This window comes from Oryzias latipes, chromosome 20, assembly GCF_053564925.1.
Source record: "Oryzias latipes strain Hd-rR chromosome 20, Olatipes_Hd-rR_3.1".
NCBI lineage: Eukaryota > Metazoa > Chordata > Actinopteri > Beloniformes > Adrianichthyidae > Oryzias > Oryzias latipes.
Genome location: NC_136256.1, coordinates 2099892 through 2124080, shown reverse-complemented (window position 1 = coordinate 2124080; position 24189 = coordinate 2099892). Strand labels below are relative to the sequence as shown.

At 47.7% G+C, this 24189-nt stretch overlaps 1 protein-coding gene across 2 annotated transcripts; it reads right to left on the bottom strand.

The window, feature by feature from the left end:
• Nucleotides 1-1214: 1214 nt before the first annotated feature.
• On the bottom strand, nucleotides 1215-22608 carry rsu1 (Ras suppressor protein 1). Of its 2 annotated transcripts, none has more exons than XM_023950417.2 (9): nucleotides 22271-22608; nucleotides 22046-22158; nucleotides 17169-17219; nucleotides 16900-17020; nucleotides 16662-16780; nucleotides 15401-15483; nucleotides 14487-14601; nucleotides 12771-12903; nucleotides 1215-2672 (listed from the first exon to the last, which is right to left on the bottom strand). In XM_023950417.2, exons 2-9 carry the CDS (start codon nucleotides 22152-22154, stop codon nucleotides 2570-2572), a joined length of 834 nt encoding a protein of 277 aa, XP_023806185.1. In that variant the 5' UTR covers nucleotides 22155-22158; nucleotides 22271-22608; the 3' UTR covers nucleotides 1215-2569. The 2 variants fall into 2 exon arrangements, with proteins under 2 accessions (XP_023806185.1, XP_078794914.1); XM_078938788.1 differs by having other exon boundaries at nucleotides 22046-22154; nucleotides 22271-22384.
• Nucleotides 22609-24189: the final 1581 nt, after the last annotated feature.

The following is a 24189-nucleotide window of genomic DNA, read 5'->3' as shown; positions in this document are numbered from 1 at the left end:
AAGAGGTGTGGCCGCAAATGTCTTGCAGCAGAGGGCGGTGGTCACGTGCGCGTCGGGTCTGCTGTGTCGGAGCACGGACTTGTGGGAAATAATCCCCATTGCCTGCTTTTGTCGAAATTGGGTTGAGCACGGGTGTTTGTTCTGCCTAATTCCTTTTCATGTGCCTGTTTTACGTTGTTTCACTCTGAGTTATTTCATCTTTTTTTTTTTTTTGCACCATAAGTGTGAAGGGGAAACAGGATGAAGACATTCTTAATAGTCTGATGTGTTAAGATAAAAGTGTTAAGTGTCGGCAGCTGAAGCAATTTCAAATTAAAAGCGCAAAGCTTACTCTTTGAATATAGTAGCCTCTTTGAATATAGTAGCAAAAAAATATGTAAAACGCCTCGGACATGGCAAATGCCGCCCCCTATGAAGTGCCGCCCTGGGCGACCGCCCACATCGCCCATATCGAAAACCGCCACTGTGCCCGGCAGCATTTATTCACACAGATGAAGGTGATCTTCAATGAGCCTTCTCTGCTCTAATAGTTAATAACAGTGAAGACCTCAGGCTTTGGCTCAGAGCCCTGAAGCTGTTGAGGTTGCATAGTGGTATGGGACAGTGTGTGTATTAAATGTGTGGTAATGCTTGAAATAGCATTGTTGATAGTTCAGCAAGTCCTAACAAGGGTGAGTTTAGGGTCTGTGATCTTCTTCACCTTTAAATAAAGAAGGCTAAGCCATCATGAAGTCCAGGTGGGATTCTTTGCCAGCCCTGGAGGAGGAGCTTCCAGCTGAGGATTACAAAAAGAAAACTTGGAAATGACCAACATGAACGTAGATGCGAAGTGTCGCAGTGTCTCTGAATGGATGAAACAGCCACTAGTGACTTCCCCGTGTGTAGATCAAAGGTCTCTCCCAGAAACCACCTCTTTCTACCCGACAACAGCAGCCAACTTACCGTAAAATCCCAGTTGGAGAGCAAATTCAAGCGGAGTCTGAACTTTGACTTTTCCTATTGCAACTCTGATCTGAATCGACTACAAACGCACTGAAGAATGACACAAGCTCACACTTTCAACACAATGGTTTTTTTGAAGACAGCCCCGGAGCTAACAAGGACAACCTGGTCTGTTCTAGAGCCGGCGAAACGTGCACGGGGAGAGAGAGCGTGGTCGGCGTCAAACTTCATGTTTCACACAGAAAGACTTTGTCTCTAAATGAAGAGCTCAGTCGTGCTTTACATGACTTTATTTGGTGAGTAACACACTGAAAGGTGAAACGTGGACAGTGAAGCTTAAGGCAGAGGTCAGATGTCAGCCAGCACACGGCTGTCAATGCCAAACAGGTCCTTACAGAAGAGCTGCCCTGTCTCTTAGCTGCACAAAGTGGACTCTTTCAGGCTCATGTGTCAGCGCCTCACGCTAGACAGCAGAAATACTTCAACATGTAGAGGATGAGCCTTCTGCTGGCTTCCTGGATGGGTTCAGTCAGTGTTCTGGAAAGGCCCGGAGGCGGACCCTTTGGTCGAAGGACAGGCAGGAAGGTGTACAGAGAGAAGACAGAACCCTCTACATTCAGGATGCTGTGGAGGAACCGTTGGCTCCTCCCACACTGAACGCCAGAATGCCGAAAGTCCCGCTTAGACTCCTGCATCAGCTGTCTGCAGTGACGGGGGGGTAAACAACGCTCCACTGTAATCTCATTGACGTTTAGTCGGGACAGAATTGGTGTCTTTAAAAAAAAAGGTTTACGTTTCAACACTGACACACCAGGAATCAACCAAAACACATCTCTAGTTTCTGTGGAATTTCAGTCAACAGAAACTTCAGTCGTGATGGGAGTGGGCGGGAACACGCCTGTGACGTCACAGGGGAACACGCCTGTGACGTCACAGGGGAACACGCCTGTGACGTCACAGGGGAACACGCCTGTGACGTCACAGGGGAACACGCCTGTGACGTCACAGGGGAACACGCCTGTGACGTCACAGGGGAACACGCCTGTGACGTCACAGGGGAACACGCCTGTGACGTCACAGGCTCCCTTCAGTCATCTGATAATGAACGCCAGCAGCCTCACAGCCCCGCTGGGCGTCATCTGCTGCTGCCCGTTCAGCAGGAAGGTGGGTTTCTGTCAAACCCTCAAAATCAAGGTTGATGAGTGGAAGCCAGACACCACTGGACTCCAGGCCCGACGTTTAAACCAACACCTGAGCCCAAATTTGGTTAAAAAAGGGGTTCTGTGCAATTCCTGACAGATGTGATTGAATGTGTAGTAAGTGAGCCTGATGCTCTTCCAGCACTTAGAGAACCCAAACGTCAAACCCCGTCCTCGGGGTTCTGTGATGCCACTGTCTTCCCTCTGTAGGAACCCCCCCCGCCATGGGAGAAAACAAAGCATCAAACTGCTGAGGGCAAAAAAGTGTTCAAAGGCGGTTAGCAGACAGTCTGTCCATGTGATCTGCTGTGAGAAGCACTGAAGGCACATGCAGCTCCTCCTCCTCCTGCGGCTCCTCCTCCTGCAGCTCCTCCTCCTCCTGTAGCTCCTCCTCCTCCTGTAGCTCCTCCTCCTCCTGCAGCTCCTCCTCACTTGTTCTTTGCAGCCAGAGGTTTGCGGCTGATCTTCTTGCTCTTGTCGTTGTTCTTCTTGGGAGGCTCTGGATTGGCTTGCATGTGTCTGCCATAGAGACTGGGGGGGACACACACACACACAAAATGAGAGATTTTTCACACACTCCAGTCACTTCTGTAAATGAATGACATGCATGTGGCATCTGCCTCGCAGACGTCTTCTGTTAGCAATCTATGAGCATGAAGGGAGCTGGACAGCTGCAGGACGACCGGCTCTGTTTCGTGAACTCCACATCATCGTTCCTCGGTTCAGCCAGACTTTACCGGCATTGTTAGAGGCGATGGAGGCGTCACCCTCCTTGTTCTGGAAACCGTCTTAAATGATTCCCTCCTTTCATTCCCGACACTCAGGAACTCGTCAGGAGGTTAAGACACAGGTTTGTGGATGAACTTATGACGAGCGTGTTTTCATCACCGGGGGCGGCTCCAGCTCTGATGGATGGGGGGGGTGGGGGGGGGGGGGGGGGTGCATGATCAGCCGGTGTCAGAAAGTGAAACTCACTTTACCACAGATTGGTCTGGTTCCCAACGGTTCCCAACACCCTGTGCTTAGGGAGGACCCTTAAGGGGGACATCACAGATAAACTCTGGGATGTCTTATCGGTGACTTTAAGCTACCCAAAGTTTCCTCAGAAAAAATACACAACACCAAAATTCTCAAGTTTGGTGCCTGAAACCTGAAGCTGTGAGTCTTAACTTTCACAATTAACCGTCTGAACATCCAGAAATGACAGCATTGGTTTGAGTCAAGTTTGAAATGATACAGACAGGGGACTTCTGGGGACACAGGAGAAAGTTTAGGGTATTTCTTTGAAGCAGAGAACAGAAAAAAACTCTTCAATCAGGCCCACACTGATGCACAGTGTAATAGAACGCTGTAGAAAACACAGATGCTCGCCTCTAACAGTGGACTCTCATCCACAGCATTTAAGGTTAATGTCATTTTAACACTTTTACTACAGAAATGTCCTCACCGTATCCAGGCAGGGTTCTGTCTTGGCTCACATTTAACGGAGTCTTTCTGAGTTTGGGAAAACTCGACCTAGATTCCAAGCTCAGACTAACTTTTCCACCTCTGACACATCCAGACACCAGTGTTCTTTAGCTCCTTTGGCGTCTGGTGGCAGACAAGTCATTCTGACGCCAGGCTTACCCTGGAGAAGTTCCAAGTTTCACCTGTGACTGCAGACATCCACTCCCATTGTTGGCTGAATGGATCTAATGTGTCCACACGTGGCTGAGTGGGTGTGGATCCACACAGGGTGACTGTATATTAGTCTGCTAACTGTGTTCTCTCCATAAATACCAGAAGAGGCGAAGGAGGCTTTACATCTTCAACAGAACAAAGAAACTGGAGCTAAAGCTTCAGCGGCTGACTGCACTTTCTTCTCTTTATGTGTGCAGCAGACGCCTGGACCCAGGAGGACATGATCTCCATCCAGCCAGAAACACTTGAAACCCATACACACACGCACACACATGCAAACACACACACGCACACACAACCAGAGCTCATGTCGGGGTTGCTTCTTGTTTTATTGTGTCTTTTTCCAAGTGCTGCAGAGCTTTCAGACTCAGCTACAGATCAACATATTGGTTTTTGGCTACATGAAGTGTTTTAGTGTGAAGGGTGTGTGTGGGCGCGTGTGTGTGTGTGAGTGGGCGTGTGTGTTCACGGGAAGCCCTCTAATGACCTGTTAAGAGCCAATTAAAGCAGACCATGAAAGTGGAGTGGATTCAGATTCTTGATGACATTTTTATGGACTTCTGCTGTTCCTCACGGCTTAATTAACCCCAGCCTGTGTGTGTGTGTGTGTGTGTGTGTGTGTGTTGATACTTGTCTTCTTTGGTGTCTTTAGAGTTTAAAATCTATGTTTATGTGATGAACGTGAAGGAAGAACACTATTGACTGGAGGTGGACCTTCCCCTTATAGCCACATCGTAAGGGCGGCTAAATGACCTCATATAGTTGCTTTTCTCCATTCTTTACACTTTTTTACACACAGATGTGATCAGTAAATCAGTGCAAATAACAAGAAGAGGAAAAAGGAAAAATACAGAAGGAAGTGTGTGGCAAGAACAAAAAAAATCTTTACAAATTTAAAACGTTTTTTTCTTTTCTGGTCTCATCCTTTTTCTTTAAATCAGCAACATTTACTTTGAGAGAAGCCGATTCCTCCTCGGTCTGAGCTTTTTAAATAACTCCTGAATCCCTGACCTTACGGAAGAAACGGAGCACAACAGGAAGGAAAGCTGAGTCTGGCTGTTGTCGTGGTGAACATTTCCACCATAGCTGCATTGCTGATACTGTTTTGTGAAGCACCTTGAATTACTTTGTGTACGAATTGTGCTATACAAATAAACTTGCCTTGCCTTGCCTTGCCTTATGAGCAGCACATTGTGCACACGGGTTAAAAACATGCCAACTGCCTGGGAGTTACTGCGTCTACACTGACAACAGGCTGGACCAGAGTCGGAACTCGGATGCTCTCTCTAAAAAAAGTCGTCTCTACCTCCTGAAGAGGCTCAGGTCATTGACATCTGTCAGACCATGATGAGGATGTTTTACGACTCTGTGGTCTCTAGTGCCTTCTCGTTTGCTGGGATTCATTGGGGCAGCAGACTGAGGGTTGCAGACTTCAGCTGATGCTCTTCCTGCTGGTCTCCTGACCTCTGACCTCCCCTTAGGAGCAGCTAAACAGTCTGAGTTTATTGGGAAATGGCGTATTCTTGTATAACTCTCTTCTACCCTTCCTGAAGGCCAAAGGACTTTCCAATCACAGTCCTATTCACACACCGTCATGAGTGTGTGAATGTATCCACCGGGCCTGGAGCCCACCACACAGGGTACCGCCCAATTCACAGGGTACTGCCCACCTCACAGGGTACCGCCTTCGCAGGGTACCGCCCACTTAACAGGGCACTGCCCACCACACAGGGTACTGCCCACTTCACAGGGTACCGCCCACTTCACTGGGCACTGCCCACCACACAGGGTACCGCCCACTTCACAGGGTACCGCCCACTTCACTGGGCACTGCCCACCACACAGGGTACTGCCCACTTCACAGGGTACCGCCCACTTAACAGGGCACTGCCCACCACACAGGGTACCGCCCACCTCACAGGGTACCGCCCACTTCACTGGGCACTGCCCACCACACAGGGTACCGCCCACCACACAGGGTCCCGCCCACCTCACAGGGTACTGCCCACCCCGCAGGGTAACGCCCACCTCACAGGTTATCATCTTCGCAGGGCACCGTCCACTTCACAGGGTACTGCCCACCCCGCAGGGTACTGCCCGCTTCGCAGAGTACCGCCCACCTCACAGGGTACCACCCGCTTCACAGGGCACTGCCCACCACACAGGGTACCGCCCACTTCACAGGGCACTGCCCACTTCACAGGGCACTGCCCACTTCACAGGGCACTGCCCACCACACAGGGCACTGCCCACCACACAGGGTACCGCCCATTTCACAGGGTACCACCAACTTTACAGGGTACAACCAACTTCACAGGGTACTGCCCACCTCACAGGGCACTGCCTGCTTCACAGGGTACTGCCCACCACACAGGGCACTGCCCACCTCACAGGGTACCGCCCGCTTCACAGGGTAGCGCCTACCTCACAGGATACTGTCCACTTGACAGGGCACTGCCTGCTTCACAGGGTACTGGCCACCACACAGGGTACCGCCCACTTCACAGGGTACCACCCACCACACAGGGTACTGCCCACCTCACAGGGTACCGCCCACTTCACAGGGTACCACCCACCACACAGGGTACTGCCCACCACACAGGGTACCGCCCACTTCACAGGGTACCACCCACCACACAGGGTACCGCCCACTTCACAGGGTACCACCCACCACACAGGGTACCGCCCGCTTCACAGGGTACCGCCTGCTTCATAGGATGTGCTAATGGCAGACAGAGATCAGCAGCTTCTCTGACTGGGAACCGTAGGCGAAGTCAGAGCTGTCAGCAGCTTCCCAGCAGAGGAACAGATAAAGAACAGCTTTTTTACACCTTGTCAGTCACAGGAGTGTGAGGCGGCGCATGATGAAACCTCTGTGGTCACATGACTCCACACTGAAATCACTCCAAAGCAGTTTTCAGCTTTTAGGTCGTCATTTACCCACACGGGAACGGGGGAGGGGCTGGATGATAAAGCTCATGCAGACAGGTGTAAATGAAGCTGTGATGACATTAGCACCTGTCCACAGACCAGCTGCTGCTGTGTGTGTGTGTGTGTGGGGGGGGGGGGGGGGGGGGGGGCTTTAGTGCTTGGCATCCTCCTGTCCCTGCAGCTCTCAGGTCATTGGGCCCCCACCAGGCCAGCAAATCAGCTGAACTACATTTCCATCCTCACAATTTTGTGATCCAGTCTCTCAGAACGATGAGTGTCAGCAGCTGATGACGGCCAGGTGTTACACCCCTGTCTAGGGGTTTGTAAGTGGGTGTAACAGAAAGGTAAAAAGGAAAATTAAATTCACCAATGACTCATAAACTCTCTAGGGACCCAGACTGAAATTAAGCTGGGAATTCATTTACAATGAAAAACTCAAAGCTATACAAAAAAACAACCAAACCTGAATTTGAACTGAATGGTAAACTTCTTTGAAAAATAACAAAGGGGATGCTCAACACCATGTTCATCTTCCTGCAGCAGAACTGCCCCAGCACCACAATCACTGGCATCGACTTCTAATTTGAAGGGACGCTCAAAATCAGGAGCAGCCAGGACAGGGCCACTGCAAAGAAGAGCTCTGACAGAGTTAAATGCATTCTGGCATTCAGGTGACCAAACAAAAGGTTTACGGACACTAGTCTGGCTTGTTAAGGGAGCCACAACATCTGCAAAGTTACGGCAGAAACCTCGGTAGTACCCCGCCGTTCCTAAGAAACGTCGGAGTAATTTGTGGATCTGAGGGGCTGGAAAATCGAGGATAGTCTGAACTTTTGCAGTCAGAGGATGAATTTGACCCTGACCTACTTCTTTCCCCAAGTAGGTTACAGTAGCTTTCGGTAAGTTCAAGGTGAGTGAAGCTCTACTTTGCCGCTCAAAAACATTGGTCAAATGTTTTAAATGTTCTTTCCAGGTTTAAGAATGGACAACAATATCATCAAGGTAGACTTCACAGTTCTTTACTCCTGAAAGAACTTTGTTGGAAAGTGGCAGGTGCATTTCTAAGACCAAAAGGCATGACAGTGTACTGCAAAAAATGATCAGGAGTAACGAAAGCAGATATTTCAGATGCACGAGGGAGTCAATGGAACCTGTCAATAGCCTTATAGCAGATCTAATTTGGTAACAAAAGGTGCTGAACCAACTCGGTCCACACTATCTTCCATGCGTGGTAGAGGGTATGACTCAGGTTTTGTGATTTGATTCACCTTTCTGAAATCTGTGCAAAATTGAACGGTTTTGTCAGGTTTGGGGACAAGCAGACAGAGAACTCCAGGAACTGGAACTAGGTATAGCCAATCTGTTTTCCAACAGGTATTTAACTTCCTGTTGAAGCTGTGAACGTTTGGTGGGGTTAACACGATAGGCATGTTGTTTGATCGGAAAATGTTCACCAACATCAATGTCATGGGATATTGCAGAAGTACGGGAGGGAATATCTGAAAAAAAGAGAGATGTGGTTATGGATTAGTCTGGAAATGTCCTCCTGTGCAGACTTACTTAGGTGACCTAGGTAAGATGCTAAATCATCCAGTATTCCTGAATTTTGAAGTCGAGAACATGACGGGACCTGTCGAAGACCGTCACTCTCTGGACTGTACTGAGATGGGGAACCTGTTGTGGACAGAGAAACAACAACTCCCACAGTACGGTCAAAATTAGGCTTCAGCATGTTAATGTGGCACACTCTGGATTTCCTGCGTCTGTCTGGAATGCTCACAACTTAATCAGTTTCACTGAGTTTTTCTTGGATCATGTAAGGTCCACTAAATTTTGCCTGGAGAACTGAACCAGGAAAATGGAGAAAAGTGAGAACTTTATCTCCAATGTCAAAATGTCTTTGCACAACTTTCTGGTCAAATGTTCTTTTCATTTTTTTCTGTGACACAGACAGATTGCTGCGAGCCACTTCACAAGCTCGATGCAACTTTTCCCTGAAAGAACTAACATAATCTAACACATTTTGTTTAGCATCACAAGAATTAGACAGAATTTTGTCTTTCAAACGTTTCAAAGGGCCACGAACAGTGTGACCAAACACGAGCTCTGCTGAGCTGAATCCAGTGGATTCCTGAACACTCTCTCGGGTGGCTAACATCAAAAATGGCAGACCTTCATCCCACTCTCTACCAGAGTCTAAGCAGAATTTCTTCAACATAGATTTCGACGTTTGGTGGAATCTTTCCAGTGCGCCTTGTGACTATGGATGATACGCACTTGACGACCCATGTTTAATGGAAAGTGATTTAATAACCTGTTCAAAGAGCTTTGCAGTGAAAATTGACCCTTGATCAGACTGTATGGATTGTGGAAAACCAAATGTGGAGAAGAAGTTAACCAGAGCTTTAATTATAGCTTTGGTTCTTAGTGTGCTCAAGGGAATTGCTTCTGGGTAGCTCGTTGCAGCACACATCAGGGTCAGAAGGTACTGATGCCCTGATTTGGTTTTAGGTAGTGGACCCACACAGTCTAGGATGAGATGTTCAAACGTTTCACCTATTGCAGGAATTGGATGCATAGGTGCAGGTGGAATTACCTGGTTTGGTTTTCCACTCATCTGACAAATGTGACATGAACGACAATATTTGGTCACATCAGATTTCAAGCCTGGACAAAAAAAATGACGCAAAATGAGATGGTATGTTTTCTTTAACCCCAAATGACCCGATGGTCCATCATGGGCTAGGCTGAGAATCTGGCAACGATACTTCTCCGGTACAACGATTTGCTGAACAACATTCCATCCCAAATTACCAAGAGCGGGAGGAAACCAATTACGAACCAAAAGTCCATCTTTGAAAGCATAAGCTGATTTCTCTTTATTTGAATTAGCAGCAGACAAACATTTGGCAAGAGATGGATCAGCTTGCTGGACATGAACAAATTCATTTTTGTCAACATCAAAAGAAAGTGTCGCTTCATTAAATGGCAGGTTAGGCATTACATTTGACTCAGGTTCAGCTTTAGCATGTTTAGAAACATCTGGATTACAGAGAAATGAATCAGACAAATCCACAACATCACTCATTTTTTTCGTTTGCGCACGAGTAACAGCACAAGCAGGAAACAGAAAAGGTTCGCTGGCAGCAACTTCCGAGTCATTGGATTTTCCATAACTTCTGGGGCAGGAAAAACTTTTTCCCCAGCCAGCTCATTTCCTAAGATCATGGCGACCCCACACACAGGTAACTGAGCACGGAGCACGACTTTTGCCGGCCCAGAAAAAAGTGGCGAATATAAAAACACGTTATGCGTCGGAGCCCGAATGACATTCATGTTCACGCCCCACACAAATGTGTCAAACCCACAGGAAGAATCAGGAGAAAATGGCAAAACACTGTCAAGGAGAAGGGACTGACTTGCGCCGGTCTCGCGCAGAATTAAAATCGGCACCTGCTCTTCCTCCTTCCCCGTCAGGGAGACAGAACCTTTAAAGATGAAGGGGCGAAAACTTTCTTCCGCCTCCTCGCAGGGCTGATCAGTGACAACAGGAGATTTTACAGGACCAGATCGAACAAAACCGACCCCTTTGGGCTTTTTGGGACTTTGATTGTTCTCTTTTGACAGGAGCACGGGACAGTTAGAGATGACGTGTCCGTAACACCAGGATTACCAAGAACAGTCCACACCCTCCGTCTCCTGCACTCCATCAGCATCCCGTCCTCCATAGTTTTACCAAGGCCCTATTTCAGACGGATTTACATGTAAATCAGGGAGTTTTGCTGCAGTCAGATGCTCTTTCTGCTCCTCCTCTCTCACTCTCAGGTCTTCTCTGTCCCGCCCACTGACCACCTGTGCTTAGGGGTGCAGCGGATCATGTCTGATTCCTGATCCTTGTGGATCACTGGTCACGCTTTAGCGTACTGCAGATTGCACCCCTAACCCCTGTGGGCAGTGGGTGCAGCATTTAAAACAGTTGTGTGGTGTTGAATGCGATCTGCCATCAAATTCCCCGTCCTCGCTTTAGCACGTGTCAAAGTTGCTGCTTGTCCAGACATGTTTTAACAAACCTGAAGCTCCCGCCGCGTGTGGGAGGAGCTACCATCAAAAGTTCTTCCTGACCTCATCATGGAGGACGGAGAGGATGATGGAGGAGCAGTGCACGTGTCCATGTCTGGGTTCATGACATCATCCAGGCGTCCTCAGGTGCGTCTAAATCACATATGTCAAACTCAAGGCCCGGGGGCCAAATGTGGCCCTCCATGACATTTTATGTGGCCCCCAAGAGCATAAAAGTGATTTCTTAAAATAAAAAATAAAAATTGGTGTGTATTTAATCATATCTAGGGGGAATCTGCCTTGAAATATCGGATTGCGCAACTATACATTAGGACTTAAAGACTGTCCATATAATCTAACCTGACAGAATCTAATTTAAGAGGATTTATGCTAAAGTAACAAGCAAACATGTTTTCTATGCAACTGTAATTGTCACATTAAAAAGTTATAATAAATAAATAATGAGTTCTTTAACATTAAGGAGTAGTTACATTTATTTTTCTTTTTTTTAGTTACATGTATAAGTTATATCTGGCCCTTTGAGGACAGCCACTATGCTGATGTGGCCCTCGGTGGAAATGAGTTTGACACCCCTGGTCTAAATGAATGCCACTTTCCGCCCTACGTACATCCGTCTCTCTGTGAGCCAGTTTGAGGACTTGCTGTCCCGCTCTGTGGCAGGAGACAGACTTGTTGCAGCAGGACGCAGTAAAGAGGCTGACATCCCCTGATTGTCTTCCTTTTTTCAAAAAAAGCAACAAACCAACTGGTTCTTTTCGAAAATGCACCAAAGTGCTCTTTGTTTAAATGGGAATATCTTGAGTTCCCAGATGTCATTAATGTTTGTTGTTATAAACAGGCCTCATTTTGTGTTTGTATGTTTAGAAGTACTATATATTACATAAATGTTTTGAAACTAATTGTAGGCTGTTATTTTGTTCTGTTGCTTTTTCCCATTTACTGATCCGAAAAATGATCCAAACTGGACTCTAAAAGTGTGACACCATGCGGACCGGGAGTTTTCTTTCCCCTTTAGTAAAACCGTTTCTGCCTTCTCACTCTGAAAGTGGATTTGATGAGCTGCTCTTTGGATTTGATGGACCGTCTGATCCTCAGTGGATGTTGAAAACGTATATGGATGATTGATAATCGGTTTTCTGACGATCAGGACTGGAGGATTTCTGCTGTGCCCTTGCAGTGAGAGGTGGGTTGGTGGAGCTTTGTGGTTCAGACTGAGACTCAGACGTAGCTGGACCAAAAGCTCCATCCGGCCTTCTGTGCCCGATAAACAAAATGCTTGTGGTCTTGAGCTACAACTTGAAGGGACAAAGTGAATCAAATTGCTCAGGGTTTTTGGGCTCCACCGCCTCCATCCCCACCGCCGTACAGTGACAGAAGTTGGCAGTGGCCCTGAACGCAGCAGCAGATCAACACCTGCCATCTACCTACTACCAGGGTCACCTATTGTCAGAAACCTCTTTCCATGAAAATGTCCAGAGGTTATGGAGTAAAGGAGGGCCGGGTCCACAGCCCAGATAAAATACGGCGTTGTGTCAGGAAGGACATCCGGCGTAAAAATCACCTGAAGGAAACTGTGCGAGCTGATTCGGCAGACCCGTAAGGGAGGTCCTGAAAGGTGAACAACATCCCTTAAATCTTAAGGGATGTTGGTACCAGTCAGAGCCAAGATCCAAAAACTTTATTCACATCAACAACTGATCTGAAGGAGAAAGCCAGTATGGATGGTTTTCTGTCACTTAGCAGGCAAACCTACTGAAGTAGAGAAGAACAGTCCAGGTTCTGCTGAAGGCCCTGAGCTTCAGGACACTCAGAGACGGAGTGAAAAGTTTGACAGACACAACATCTGAAATGGTCTTAGAGTTCGTCCTGTGCTCCACTTTGAGAGTCTGGGCCTTCCTAAAGGTGGAGTGTGAACAGAGGGGGGGTGTCTGTACTTACTACTTGTACGTCTCTGAGCGAACGTATTCAAAGACGTGCGAGACGCCGAGCTGGAACTGGTCTGCGATGGGAGTGACCCATGGATTGTTCTCGGCCTTGAAAACCTGTTTAGGACCAGTCAGATCCAGATTCCCTGCAGACACAAGAAGGACACTGAAGTGACGCGCCCTGATCTTCACATAGACGGGTGAAGTGCCGATTGGTCATTTTCTGCACGTCCTGCTCAGTCCCAGATAAACATCTGGCTTTGCAGTCCAGCATGTTCCTCAGCTACCGACTCATCCACCGCCCACCCCCAAAGATGAGTTTTACAGCTGAAAACGTCAAAAGGCCACCGTCTGACTTGCATGCCTAAATCTCAGGTCTGGATTAAAGTTGGAGTACTTTCAAAAGGTCAAGTTTGATGACGGGGAGTGGGGGCCGGATTGTCCTGGACGGCTGAATCAGTCCCGTCTGATGTGCCTGAGCCCTGAAATCTGAGCCTCTGAAGCTTCAACTCCACTGGGCTCCCTGCTAATTCTTCATTTTTAGTCCAGTAAACCTGATTTCCATATATGCCTATTTTTAAAGGTTTTGACGACCTTTTCTTAGCAGTTAAGGCCCGTACACACCGGAACGAATTTCGCGCGCGATTTTCGCCGACGTTTAACGCCTCGTGACTAAACAAAGGGCACCAATGTGAGTGTGCACACCGACGCGAAAAAACGCCACGCGTCAAAGCGTCACTTTTTAAAAAACGCCTCGGGTTCGTTTTTTTGGTTTGACGCGCGGCGTCAAAATCTATTCGACCATTGAGAATGGCGCTTTTGCACACGTATCTGGAGCTTCTGAAGTTACAGTAAAACACAACTTGGGGGGGCTCAAACACAAAACTGCCTTGCTGAGCACACATACCAGCGAAGAAGATAGACGCCAGGTCTACACTGCCGCGAAGAAATAATGACGGACATTCTAAAAGATCCCCGAAAACGCTCATGATACATTTTCAGCTCTTGTACCAGTCGATAAAACTCCCCATGTTCTTCTCTTCTCGTAATTATGGGATGTACCCAAAATCGGCGTCTTTTCCGGCGTCTTTCATCATTCAACTGAACAATAATTTCTTCATCATTGGAACTGGAGCTACTGGTGCTTGAAATATTCATGTTTTCTTTGTTTGATTCTGACAAGCGCGTAAATACTTGCTCTCTTCTTCTGAGTGAAAATCGACTTTAAGAAGCGTAAAGTTGCGCAGCGCCACCGTGTGTACAGGAGTATTTCTGTTTTACATTAAGCGCCATCTAATGTCAGGGAATGAAATTGCATGGTCACTCGGCTCATTGTCAGCGAAAATCGCCTGGGTGTGAACACAAAAAACGTGGCGAAAAACGTGGCGAAAAACGCCTGGCGAATATTCGTCCCGGTGTGTACGGGCCTTTAGATGTGACGGTGTTATGCTGGAAATGAACCTTTTTTTTTCAAGTATTCTAGGACATGAACCTGTTTTCTTGGATGTGGTGCTGACTGCTGCTTGCACTGTTTTCAACTGGAGCTTTGTTTTAATCACTTACTGCCTCCCCGGGGGGCAGTAAACCTGTGGACTGTTAGCCAGCGGGCAGCAACGTTTTCATTGAGAGGTTCAGTTCATCCTCATGGTGTGGTCTGTCATCGTCATAATAGTGTTAGCACTGCTTAGTCCACCAAACTGTGAGCCTAACGGTGGGGTGGGGTACATACCCAGCTCTGGAGGCAGGACGGTCAGCCTGTTGCCCTGAATGTGGAGCTCTTTGAGCTGAGCCAGCTCGCCGATCTCTTTGGGCAGGGAGATCAGATCGTTATCCCGAAGACTCAGCTGGAAATAAAGAGACAAACGCTCAGTTCCAAACGCACAACACACATGATCAGAACCCTGCATGTCCGACAGGAAACCCTGCTGCTGCGGGCACAGCTCAGGCAGGAGCAGCTCAGGGCTGGGGGGGGCCGCGGGGCCACAGGGCAGCGGGGCCACAGGGCCGTGGGGCCACAGGGCCGCGCCTCTAGACTCAACAGTAAGGATAAGACAGTTCTTTAGGGAGCTTTTCTTTGTACACTGAGGTTTTCTACATCCTGTACAAAACTGGACATTTTTGCCTTTTTCTTGTCAATTCTCAGGATTTTCTCATTTAACCTGAGTGTCTCCGTAAAAGTGACAGTGTCTACTGTTCTCACCTGTTCTCCCCTGTTCCTTGGGGTCCCTGTCCTTTAACCTGACCTGATTTATCTCACACCGTCAGATGTAGAGCCTGGAAGTGGAGAAGTGCCTTGCCCAAGGACACAGTCTGGCCTGGAATTGGACCTGATCTGTGCCTCGGGGAGCTGAAGTCTATTGACCTGAAAGAGCCTAAAGCATCTCCTTCTCCAGCAGAATGCAGACTATGAAGAGACACGCAGGTGAGGGGGGGGTGGGAGAGGGGGTGCGCCCTGAGACCGGGGAAAGTGGGATCAAATGAACAACAGAGTCCCAACCCGACCCCTCCCACCTTAACTCAGTGCAGCAGAGACAGCAGCTCGCTGCATCCTTGTGTGGTGACACTAACCCCACTCTTTCTTCAGGACTACAGAGACGCTGGACAATAACAGCATCCAGACCGTTAAATGGGGGGAGGACTTACTATTTGCAGCTTGGTCAGCTTTCCGATGTCCGCAGGAAGAACCTCAAAGTCATTGTCGCTTAGATAAAGGGCACGCAGGGTGGCTACAAAAGAAAGATGTCTGTTAGTCTGCAGCAGTGTGGAGCTCGACCTCTGAGGAGACGCTTCAGGAACGACAACAAACAAAGTAAAGGAGAGAGGACGTTTGGGGGGGGGGGGGGGGGCATACACCTGCTGGTTACCTGTCCCACCTGTGAGAGAAGCAGCAGGGACAAATGGGACACAGGAACTTGGGATCGGTCGTCCCGCCATACACCGTGGTGTCAAAACCCCCCAGAGCCACATCAGCACGTCATTTCCACGCTTTCAGAGGAAGCTCTCTGCTCAGAGGCTCCGCCCATGGACCGGCCGTCCTCTGCCTGCTTGATTTGGTTTGATTGTTTTTGCACGACTGTCAACACGGACTAATGCAGAGGTCCTCTGAGAGGTTCCACACACTTCTACTGTGCAGGAGGTTCTAAGAAGATCCACAACATGGAAGAACCGTAGGTCTGTCATTTAACACTCACAAAGAACAGTAAACTCCCACAATGCCATTCAACTGTCAACAGTGACGCTGATCCACATCCTGACTGACTGGTCCACATCCAGCAGTCCAGGGAGGGCTGGAAATGGCCTCTTCAGGACCCGGGTTGGCCCAGTCCTGCTGTAGTCCCTCACAGACGGAGAAGCCTGATGCTTCCAGAACTTTTTCCATGAACCGGCTCAAGGAAATCCAAACAATGATGAGCTGTGTGGGTGTGGGTTCAATTCTGAGGTTTGAACACGAGCAGAGCTAAATGATTCATCTTCATCAAAAGCTGTCAGTCCTCTGATGGATCCAGCTGGTCTTCAGCTTTCAGCATCCGTGTTTGGTTGGACTCCTCCGTCTCATGCAGGTCCTCCCTGATGCTCTGCAGAGCAGCGTCTGGTCTGTGGTCCACTGGACCCTCTTTTCTACTCTGTTCACTACCAAAGCAATGATCTGAGCTGCTCACGTCCCTCATGACAGCATCCGCTCCTTCCTAAAGAAGGGAATCAACTCTTCACCAAACTTCAGTGCAGTTTTCTGCTGAAAGGGATTCCAAGTTCCAGAAACGTGAATCCCACAGCAACATGGAGAATGAGAACAATGAGTGACAAAGGCTAAATACTAAACCACTGTTTGGTTAGGAAAAGCTAAAGGTCAGTGAGTGAGTCAGCTGTGAGGGGGGGGGGGGGGGGGGGGTCGTGTTGAACTCACTCAGGTAGAAGAAGTTTCCTGGCAGAGAGCCTTGGTTCAGGTTGTTGTACGTCAGGTCAAGAACTTCCAGAGCAGGAAGGGAACCGAATCCTCTTGGCAAACCGCTCAGACGGTTCATGCTGGATCACAAAGACAGAGTAAAGCAATGTCCTGGATGTCCTGGGCATGAACACGGCATGAACACGGCATGAACACGGCATGAACACGGCATGAACACGGCATGAACACGGAAACATACCCCAGGTTCAGGTGCTTGAGCTTCTGTAGACTGCTGATCTGAGTGGGCAGTTCTTCAATCTGGTTGTTGAACATGTTCAGAACCTCCAGGTTCTTCAGCTCAGAGATGTTAGCAGGAACAGCTGGAGGAGACATGGAGGAGCACAGACACCAGGACACACCCTCACTAAAGCAGCTCACATGTTCAAATCCATCCGCATGCATTACCGCCTTCACGCGTGAGCCAGCCACTGCCGTCAAGACTGAGACCTGACGGACAGATTTGGTTACCTGTGATCTTGTTGTGACTCAGGACCAGCTGGGTGATGTGAGACAGCGTGACTGAAAAGACAAGAAGACTTCATGTTAGTGTTTCTGCATCTGAGGACGGATGGAGGAGAACTGTTCTTCAGTGTTTGTCCACCATACTGGTTCCAACAATAACTCAAACCATCTGAGCCGGATCAGCCCAGCAGCACTACTCTGTGTGGCCAACAGGCAACAGGGAGGCTGGTAGAGACGCCAGTTCAAAGTCTAGAAAGTCCCCATCCTGGTCCTCAGGGCACAGAGTCCTTCATGTGATCCATGTTAGCCTGCTAAACCGCACCTGATTCAGCCAACAGAGGAAGGACTCCAGAACCACTACATCCAGTCCAAAACCACTACAACCAGTCCAGAACCACTACAACCAGTCCAGAACCACTACAACCAGTCCAGAACCACTACATTCAGTCCAGAACCACTACATCCAGTCCAAAACCACTACAACCAGTCCAGAACCACTACAACCAGTCCAGAACCACTACATTCAGTCCAGAATTACTACAACCAGTCCAGAACCACTACATCCAGTCCAGAACCTCTACATTTAGTCCAGAACCACTACATCCAGAACCACTACATCCAGTCCAGAACCACTACAACCAGTCCAGAACCACTACATTCAGTCCAGAACCACTACATCCAGTCCAAAACCACTACAACCAGTCCAGAACCACTACAACCAGTCCAGAACCACTACATTCAGTCCAGAACCACTACAACCAGTCCAGAACCACTACATCCAGTCCAGAACCTCTACATTTAGTCCAGAACCACTACATCCAGAACCACTACATCCAGTCCAGAACCACTACAACCAGTCCAGAACCACTACAACCAGAACCACTACATCCAGTCCAGAACCACTACAACCAGTCCAGAACCACTACAACCAGTCCAAAACCACTAAATTTAGTCCAGAACTACTATATCCAGTCCAGAACCACTACAACCAGTCCAAAACCACTACAACCAGTCCAAAACCACTAAATTTAGTCCAGAACTACTATATCCAGTCCAGAACCACTACAACCAGTCTAAAACCACTAAATCCAGTCCAGAACCACTACAACCAGTCCAGAACCACTACAACCAGTCCAAAACCACTAAATCCAGTCCAAAACCACTAAATTTAGTCCAGAACTACTATATCCAGTCCAGAACCACTACAACCAGTCTAAAACCACTAAATCCAGTCCAGAACCACTACATCCAGTCCAGAACCACTAAAACCAGCCCAGAACCACTACAACCAGTCCAAAACCACTAAATCCAGTCAAGAACCACTACATCCAGTCCATAACCACTACAACCAGTCCAAAACCACTACATCCAGTCCAAAACCACTACAACCAGTCCAGAACCACTACAACCAGTCCAGAACCACTACATTCAGTCCAGAACCACTACATTCAGTCCAGAACCACTACATCCAGTCCAAAACCACTACAACCAGTCCAAAACCACTACATCCAGTCCAGAACCACTACAACCAGTCCAAAACCACTACATCCAGTCCAGAACCACTACAACCAGTCCAGAACCACTACAACCAGTCCAAAACCACTACATTCAGTCCAGAACCACTACAACCAGTCCAGAACCACTACAACCAGTCCAAAACCACTAAATCCAGTCCAGAACCACTAAATCCAGTCCAGAACCACTACATCCAGTCCAGAGCCACTACAACCAGTCCAGAACCACTAAATCCAGTCCAGAACCACTACATCCAGTCCAGAACCACTACATCCAGTCCAGAACCACTACATGCAGTCCAGAACCACTACATTCAGTCCAGAACCACTACATCCAGTCCAAAACCACTACAAACAGTCCAAAACCACTACATCCAGTCCAAAACCACTACATCCAGTCCAAAACCACTACATCCAGTCCAGAACCACTACAACCAGTCCAGAACCACTACAACCAGTCCAAAACCACTACATTCAGTCCAGAACCACTACAACCAGTCCAGAACCACTACAACCAGTCCAAAACCACTACATCCAGTCCAAAACCACTACATCCAGTCCAGAACCACTACAAGCAGTCCAAAACCACTACATTCAGTCCAGAACCACTACAACCAGTCCAGAACCACTACAACCAGTCCAAAACCACTAAAGCCAGTCCAGAACCACTAAATCCAGTCCAGAACCACTACATCCAGTCCAGAGCCACTACAACCAGTCCAGAACCACTAAATCCAGTCCAGAACCACTACATCCAGTCCAAAACCACTACAACCAGTCCAAAACCACTACATCCAGTCCAAAACCACTAAATCCAGTCCAGAACCCCTACATCCAGTCCAAAACCACTACAACCAGTCCAGAACCACTACATCCAGTCCAAAACCACTACAACCAGTCCAAAACCACTACATCCAGTCCAAAACCACTAAATCCAGTCCAGAACCCCTACATCCAGTCCAAAACCACTACAACCAGTCCAGAACCACTACAACCAGTCCAAAACCACTAAATCCAGTCAAGAACCACTACATCCAGTCCAGAACCTCTACATTCAGTCCAGAACCACTACATCCAGAACCACTACATCCAGTCCAGAACCACTACATTCAGTCCAGAACCACTACATCCAGAACCACTACATCCAGAACCACTACATCCAGTCCAGAATCACTACAACCAGTCCAGAACCACTAAAACCAGTCCAAAACCACTACATCCAGTCCAGAACCACTACAACCAGTCCAAAACCACTAAATCCAGTCCAGAACCACTACATCCAGTCCAGAACCACTACATCCAGTCCAGAACCTCTACATTCAGTCCAGAACCACTACATCCAGAACCACTACATCCAGTCCAGAATCACTACAACCAGTCCAGAACCACTAAAACCAGTCCAAAACCACTACATCCAGTCCAGAACCACTACATCCAGTCCAGAACCACTACAACCAGTCCAGAACCACTACATCCAGTCCAGAACCTCTACATTTAGTCCAGAACCACTACATCCAGAACCACTACATCCAGTCCAGAACCACTACAACCAGTCCAGAACCACTACAACCAGTCCAAAACCACTAAATCCAGTCCAAAACCACTAAATTTAGTCCAGAACTACTATATCCAGTCCAGAACCACTACAACCAGTCTAAAACCACTAAATCCAGTCCAGAACCACTACATCCAGTCCAGAACCACTAAAACCAGTCCAGAACCACTACAACCAGTCCAAAACCACTAAATCCAGTCAAAAACCACTACATCCAGTCCATAACCACTACAACCAGTCCAAAACCACTAAATCCAGTCCAGAACCACTACAACCAGTCCAGAACCACTACAACCAGTCCAGAATCACTACAACCAGTCCAGAACCACTAAAACCAGTCCAAAACCACTACATCCAGTCCAGAACCACTACATCCAGTCCAGAACCACTACAACCAGTCCAGAACCACTACATCCAGTCCAGAACCTCTAAATTTAGTCCAGAACCACTACATCCAGAACCACTACATCCAGTCCAGAACCACTACAACCAGTCCAAATGCACTGAATCCAGTCCAGAACCAGTACATTCAGTCCAGAACCACTACAACCAGTCCAGAACCACTACATCCAGTCCAAAACCACTAAAGCCAGTCCAGAACGTCTGCATCCGGTCCAGATTCTCTGCATCCAGGCTAAGACCACTGCATCCAGTCCAGAACCTTTGCATCCAGTCCAGAACCTCTGCATCCAGTTCAGAACCTCTGAATCCAGTCTAAGAACTCTACACCCGGTCCAGAACCTCTGCATCCAGTCCAGAACCTCTGCATTCAGTCCAGAACCACTACATCCAGAACCATTACATCCAGTCCAGAACCACTACAACCAGTCCAGAACCTTTGCATCCAGTCTAAGAGCTCTACATCCAGTCCAGAACTTCTGCATCCGGTCCAGAACCTCTGCATCCGGTCCAGTACCTCTGCATCCAGTCCAGAACCTCTGCATCCAGTTCAGTACCTCTGCATCCAGTTTAAGACCTCTGCATCCAGTCCAGAACCTCTGCATCCAGTTCAGAACCTTTGCATCCAGTCTAAGAACTCTACATCCAGTCCAGAACCTCTGCATCCGGTCCAGAACCTCTGCATCCGGTCCAGAACCTCTGCATGCAGTCTAAAACTTCTGCATCCAGTCCAGAATCTCTGCATCCAGTCCAGTACCGCTGCATCCAGTCCAGTACCCCTGCATCTAGTCCAGAACCTCTGCATCTAGTCCAGAACCTCTGCATCCAGTTCAGAACCTCTGCATCCAGTTCAGAACCTCTGCATCCAGTCCAGAACCTCTGCATCCAGTCCAGTTCCTTTGCATCTAGTCCAGAACCTCTGCATCAAGTCTGAAACTTCTGCATCCAGTCCAGAACCACTACATCCAGTCCAAAAACGTCCCTGCAGTTCTACAATTGTATCCAACTTGAAAAGCTCTAGACGTCCCTGACGTCACTGTGACGCACACAGCTGGCTGCTCTCCCTGTTCCAGATGTGCAGCGGAGCCTTAAGTTCCTGTTTCTTATCAGGTAAGGATGCAGGGCCGCACGCGCACGCACGCTCCTGATGCAAACCCATCCTATGAGTGGCAGTTTAAAACTCCTGCAGCCCCGCAGAGGAGCCCCCGCAGGAGGAGCAGAGGAACCCCGCAGCAGCCCATGATGCGGGGAGACTTTCTCACATGGAGCTCTGAACGGGTCCTGTGTTTGCAGGTACCCCCCACCCCCACAACAAATCCTGCTTCCAGTTTTCTCTCTTTCCGGGACTCTGCTGGGCCGATGGACCCCACGTCCGCGGCCACGCCCCAGACCCCGTATGAGCACGAGCGTCTTACACAGTCCCGGGACGTCCAGCATGTTGGAGATGCCCCGGTCGGACATGTCCACCTCGGGGAGACTCTTGTCTCGACTCTCGTCCACGATCTTCCTCAGGGACTTGGACATCTTTCTGAAACGACACGGACACGGCGTCAGCTTGGTGCTTCCGGTCCACCGCGAGCGCGGCTCTGACCGTCCGCGCCTGCGCACCGCCTCAGGAAAAAGAGTCCGTGGAGGCTTACCGTTCTTCTGTGGAGCAGGGTTTCAGGATTTTAGGGATTTTTCTTCAGGATAAAAACTTCCCTTCCAACTCACAGCGAACCGGAAGTTGTACTGACACCCTACGCTCCATAAAAGGAAACTTCCTGTTTCTGCAGCGGGCGGGTCCGAGCTAACTCCACGGATCACCAGCACGATTCCTGAGCCTTTCTTTAAAAGTTTTCATTATATATTCGTCTTTTTACACCAATGATCGATATTGAAGCGGCAGCCATTAATAGTTTGATCTCGTCTGAAGGCAGAACCGGGACATCCTTCCCGAGGGGAAAGATCCTCATCTATCCCACAATGCTTCGCGGTCGCAAATTATATTTTTCCATAGAGGCTAAATACATGTTAAGATCTGTTTCTTTAAAAAACAAAGTTTAGTTAGAGGATTTTATTGTGTATTTAATATTTTTTTAGGCGGCTGCAATGGAAAACTTAATGACTGTAAATGTGACCGTATGTTTACAGTCAATGGGAAAGCATTACTTGGTTGATTGCAGTTCTCTGTCAGGTCATCCAAGATCATGTAGAGAGCATAAACCACTGTGTCCAGGATTTGGCTAGTCTAGTTTATTTTATCTTAGTAAGTAGCTATTGTTCATTTTTTATGACTGATTCTGTGTTTTCGTACAATTATTTATTTGAAGCCCATTGAGATGACTATGTTGTGATATTGGGCTAAATAACTACTTGAATGTGTAAGTCCTTGAATTGAATATAGCCAAGAATAAATGTGAAAACAGAGACAATAAAAACATCGGTCGCTGAGTTGCCTTTCTGTCCAGACGTTTCCACAGATGGTCTGACCGACCCACCACCCATTGGTTGCACAGGATATCCTTTTAAGTCCAGACCCAACACGATGCACATCTACAACCTGTGATTTATACACAAACCAATTGAGCAGATTCTATCTGAAATTATCAACGCTTTCCAAAAAATGTGAAAATCACGAAAAAGTATATTCTCAAAAAAAAATGTACACATTAAAACGCTACTACAATAAATTTTGTTTCAAACATCAGAACGCATTACTAGTTTCTTTTGTTCCTTTTTTTTTGCAGATGAAAAGGATTCAGTGAAGAAAAATTATTGATTTGTAGAAGTGGTTTCTGATTTGTGTAAATTCAATAAAAGCTAAAATACAGTGTATTTTTCATAGAACGCAAATATAACATTGAGCAAAATGACACAAACGTCCTAAAACTGGTATTTTCTAAAAATAATAAACATGAATCCACCGTGTCTGCAGCTTTTTTATCAGTGTGACTCATTCAAAAGTCAGTTGCTGTGTATTAAACAGAGCAGCTTCTACTAAAGTGAGAACAAACGGTCTTAATAAATCCGTATGTCGAGGAAAACTCATGTTTTTCTGTAAATAGCAGCCTTATGTTTTTTAAGTCGAAGACTCGGTTTTCTCACTGGCTCTCTTCTCCCTGAAGAAACAGCATTAAGCGGACCATTCTGTTGCGGACTAAAGCTTGTAAACAAAACCATGTGACTAAAGATCTTTTCAGTCATTGGCCAGGAACTGCCACCTGCAGCTAAAAGCAAAAATCAAAAGACCTTTTTTTTGCAGTTCCTTCACATTACCTCCACTATACGGTGATCAGTTTTTAGAAACTTTAATGTAAAATTTGACATCAGGTTTTAAAGACAAAATGAAAAATAATGAAACCCTCTGGGTCCCGGGGGCAGACCCCAACTCTAGTGTAGAGTAAGAAATGATTCATTCACTGCACATTAAAGGACAACCAGGACAAGCAAACCTTTGACAAACAAAGGTTCACGCTGACGTGAAGAAATCAGTGAGTAGAGTCAGAGCAGCTCAGGAGGAGACATGGATGAACACAACACCACAAAGTGTTGTTTAACATGTTCTTGTTCCAGGAAC

Excerpts from the sequence above, each read along its gene's own strand:
- rsu1 (XM_023950417.2), bottom strand. The coding sequence starts at position 22,154 with ATGTCCAAGTCCCTGAGGAAGATCGTGGACGAGAGTCGAGACAAGAGT. Across the intron at positions 15,484-16,661 it reads AGGAAACTTCTTCTACCTGA|CCACCCTGCGTGCCCTTTAT; the intron begins GTGAGTTCAACA and ends TTTCTTTTGTAG. Across the intron at positions 14,602-15,400 it reads AGCTGACCAAGCTGCAAATA|CTGAGTCTTCGGGATAACGA; the intron begins GTAAGTCCTCCC and ends CTTTATTTCCAG.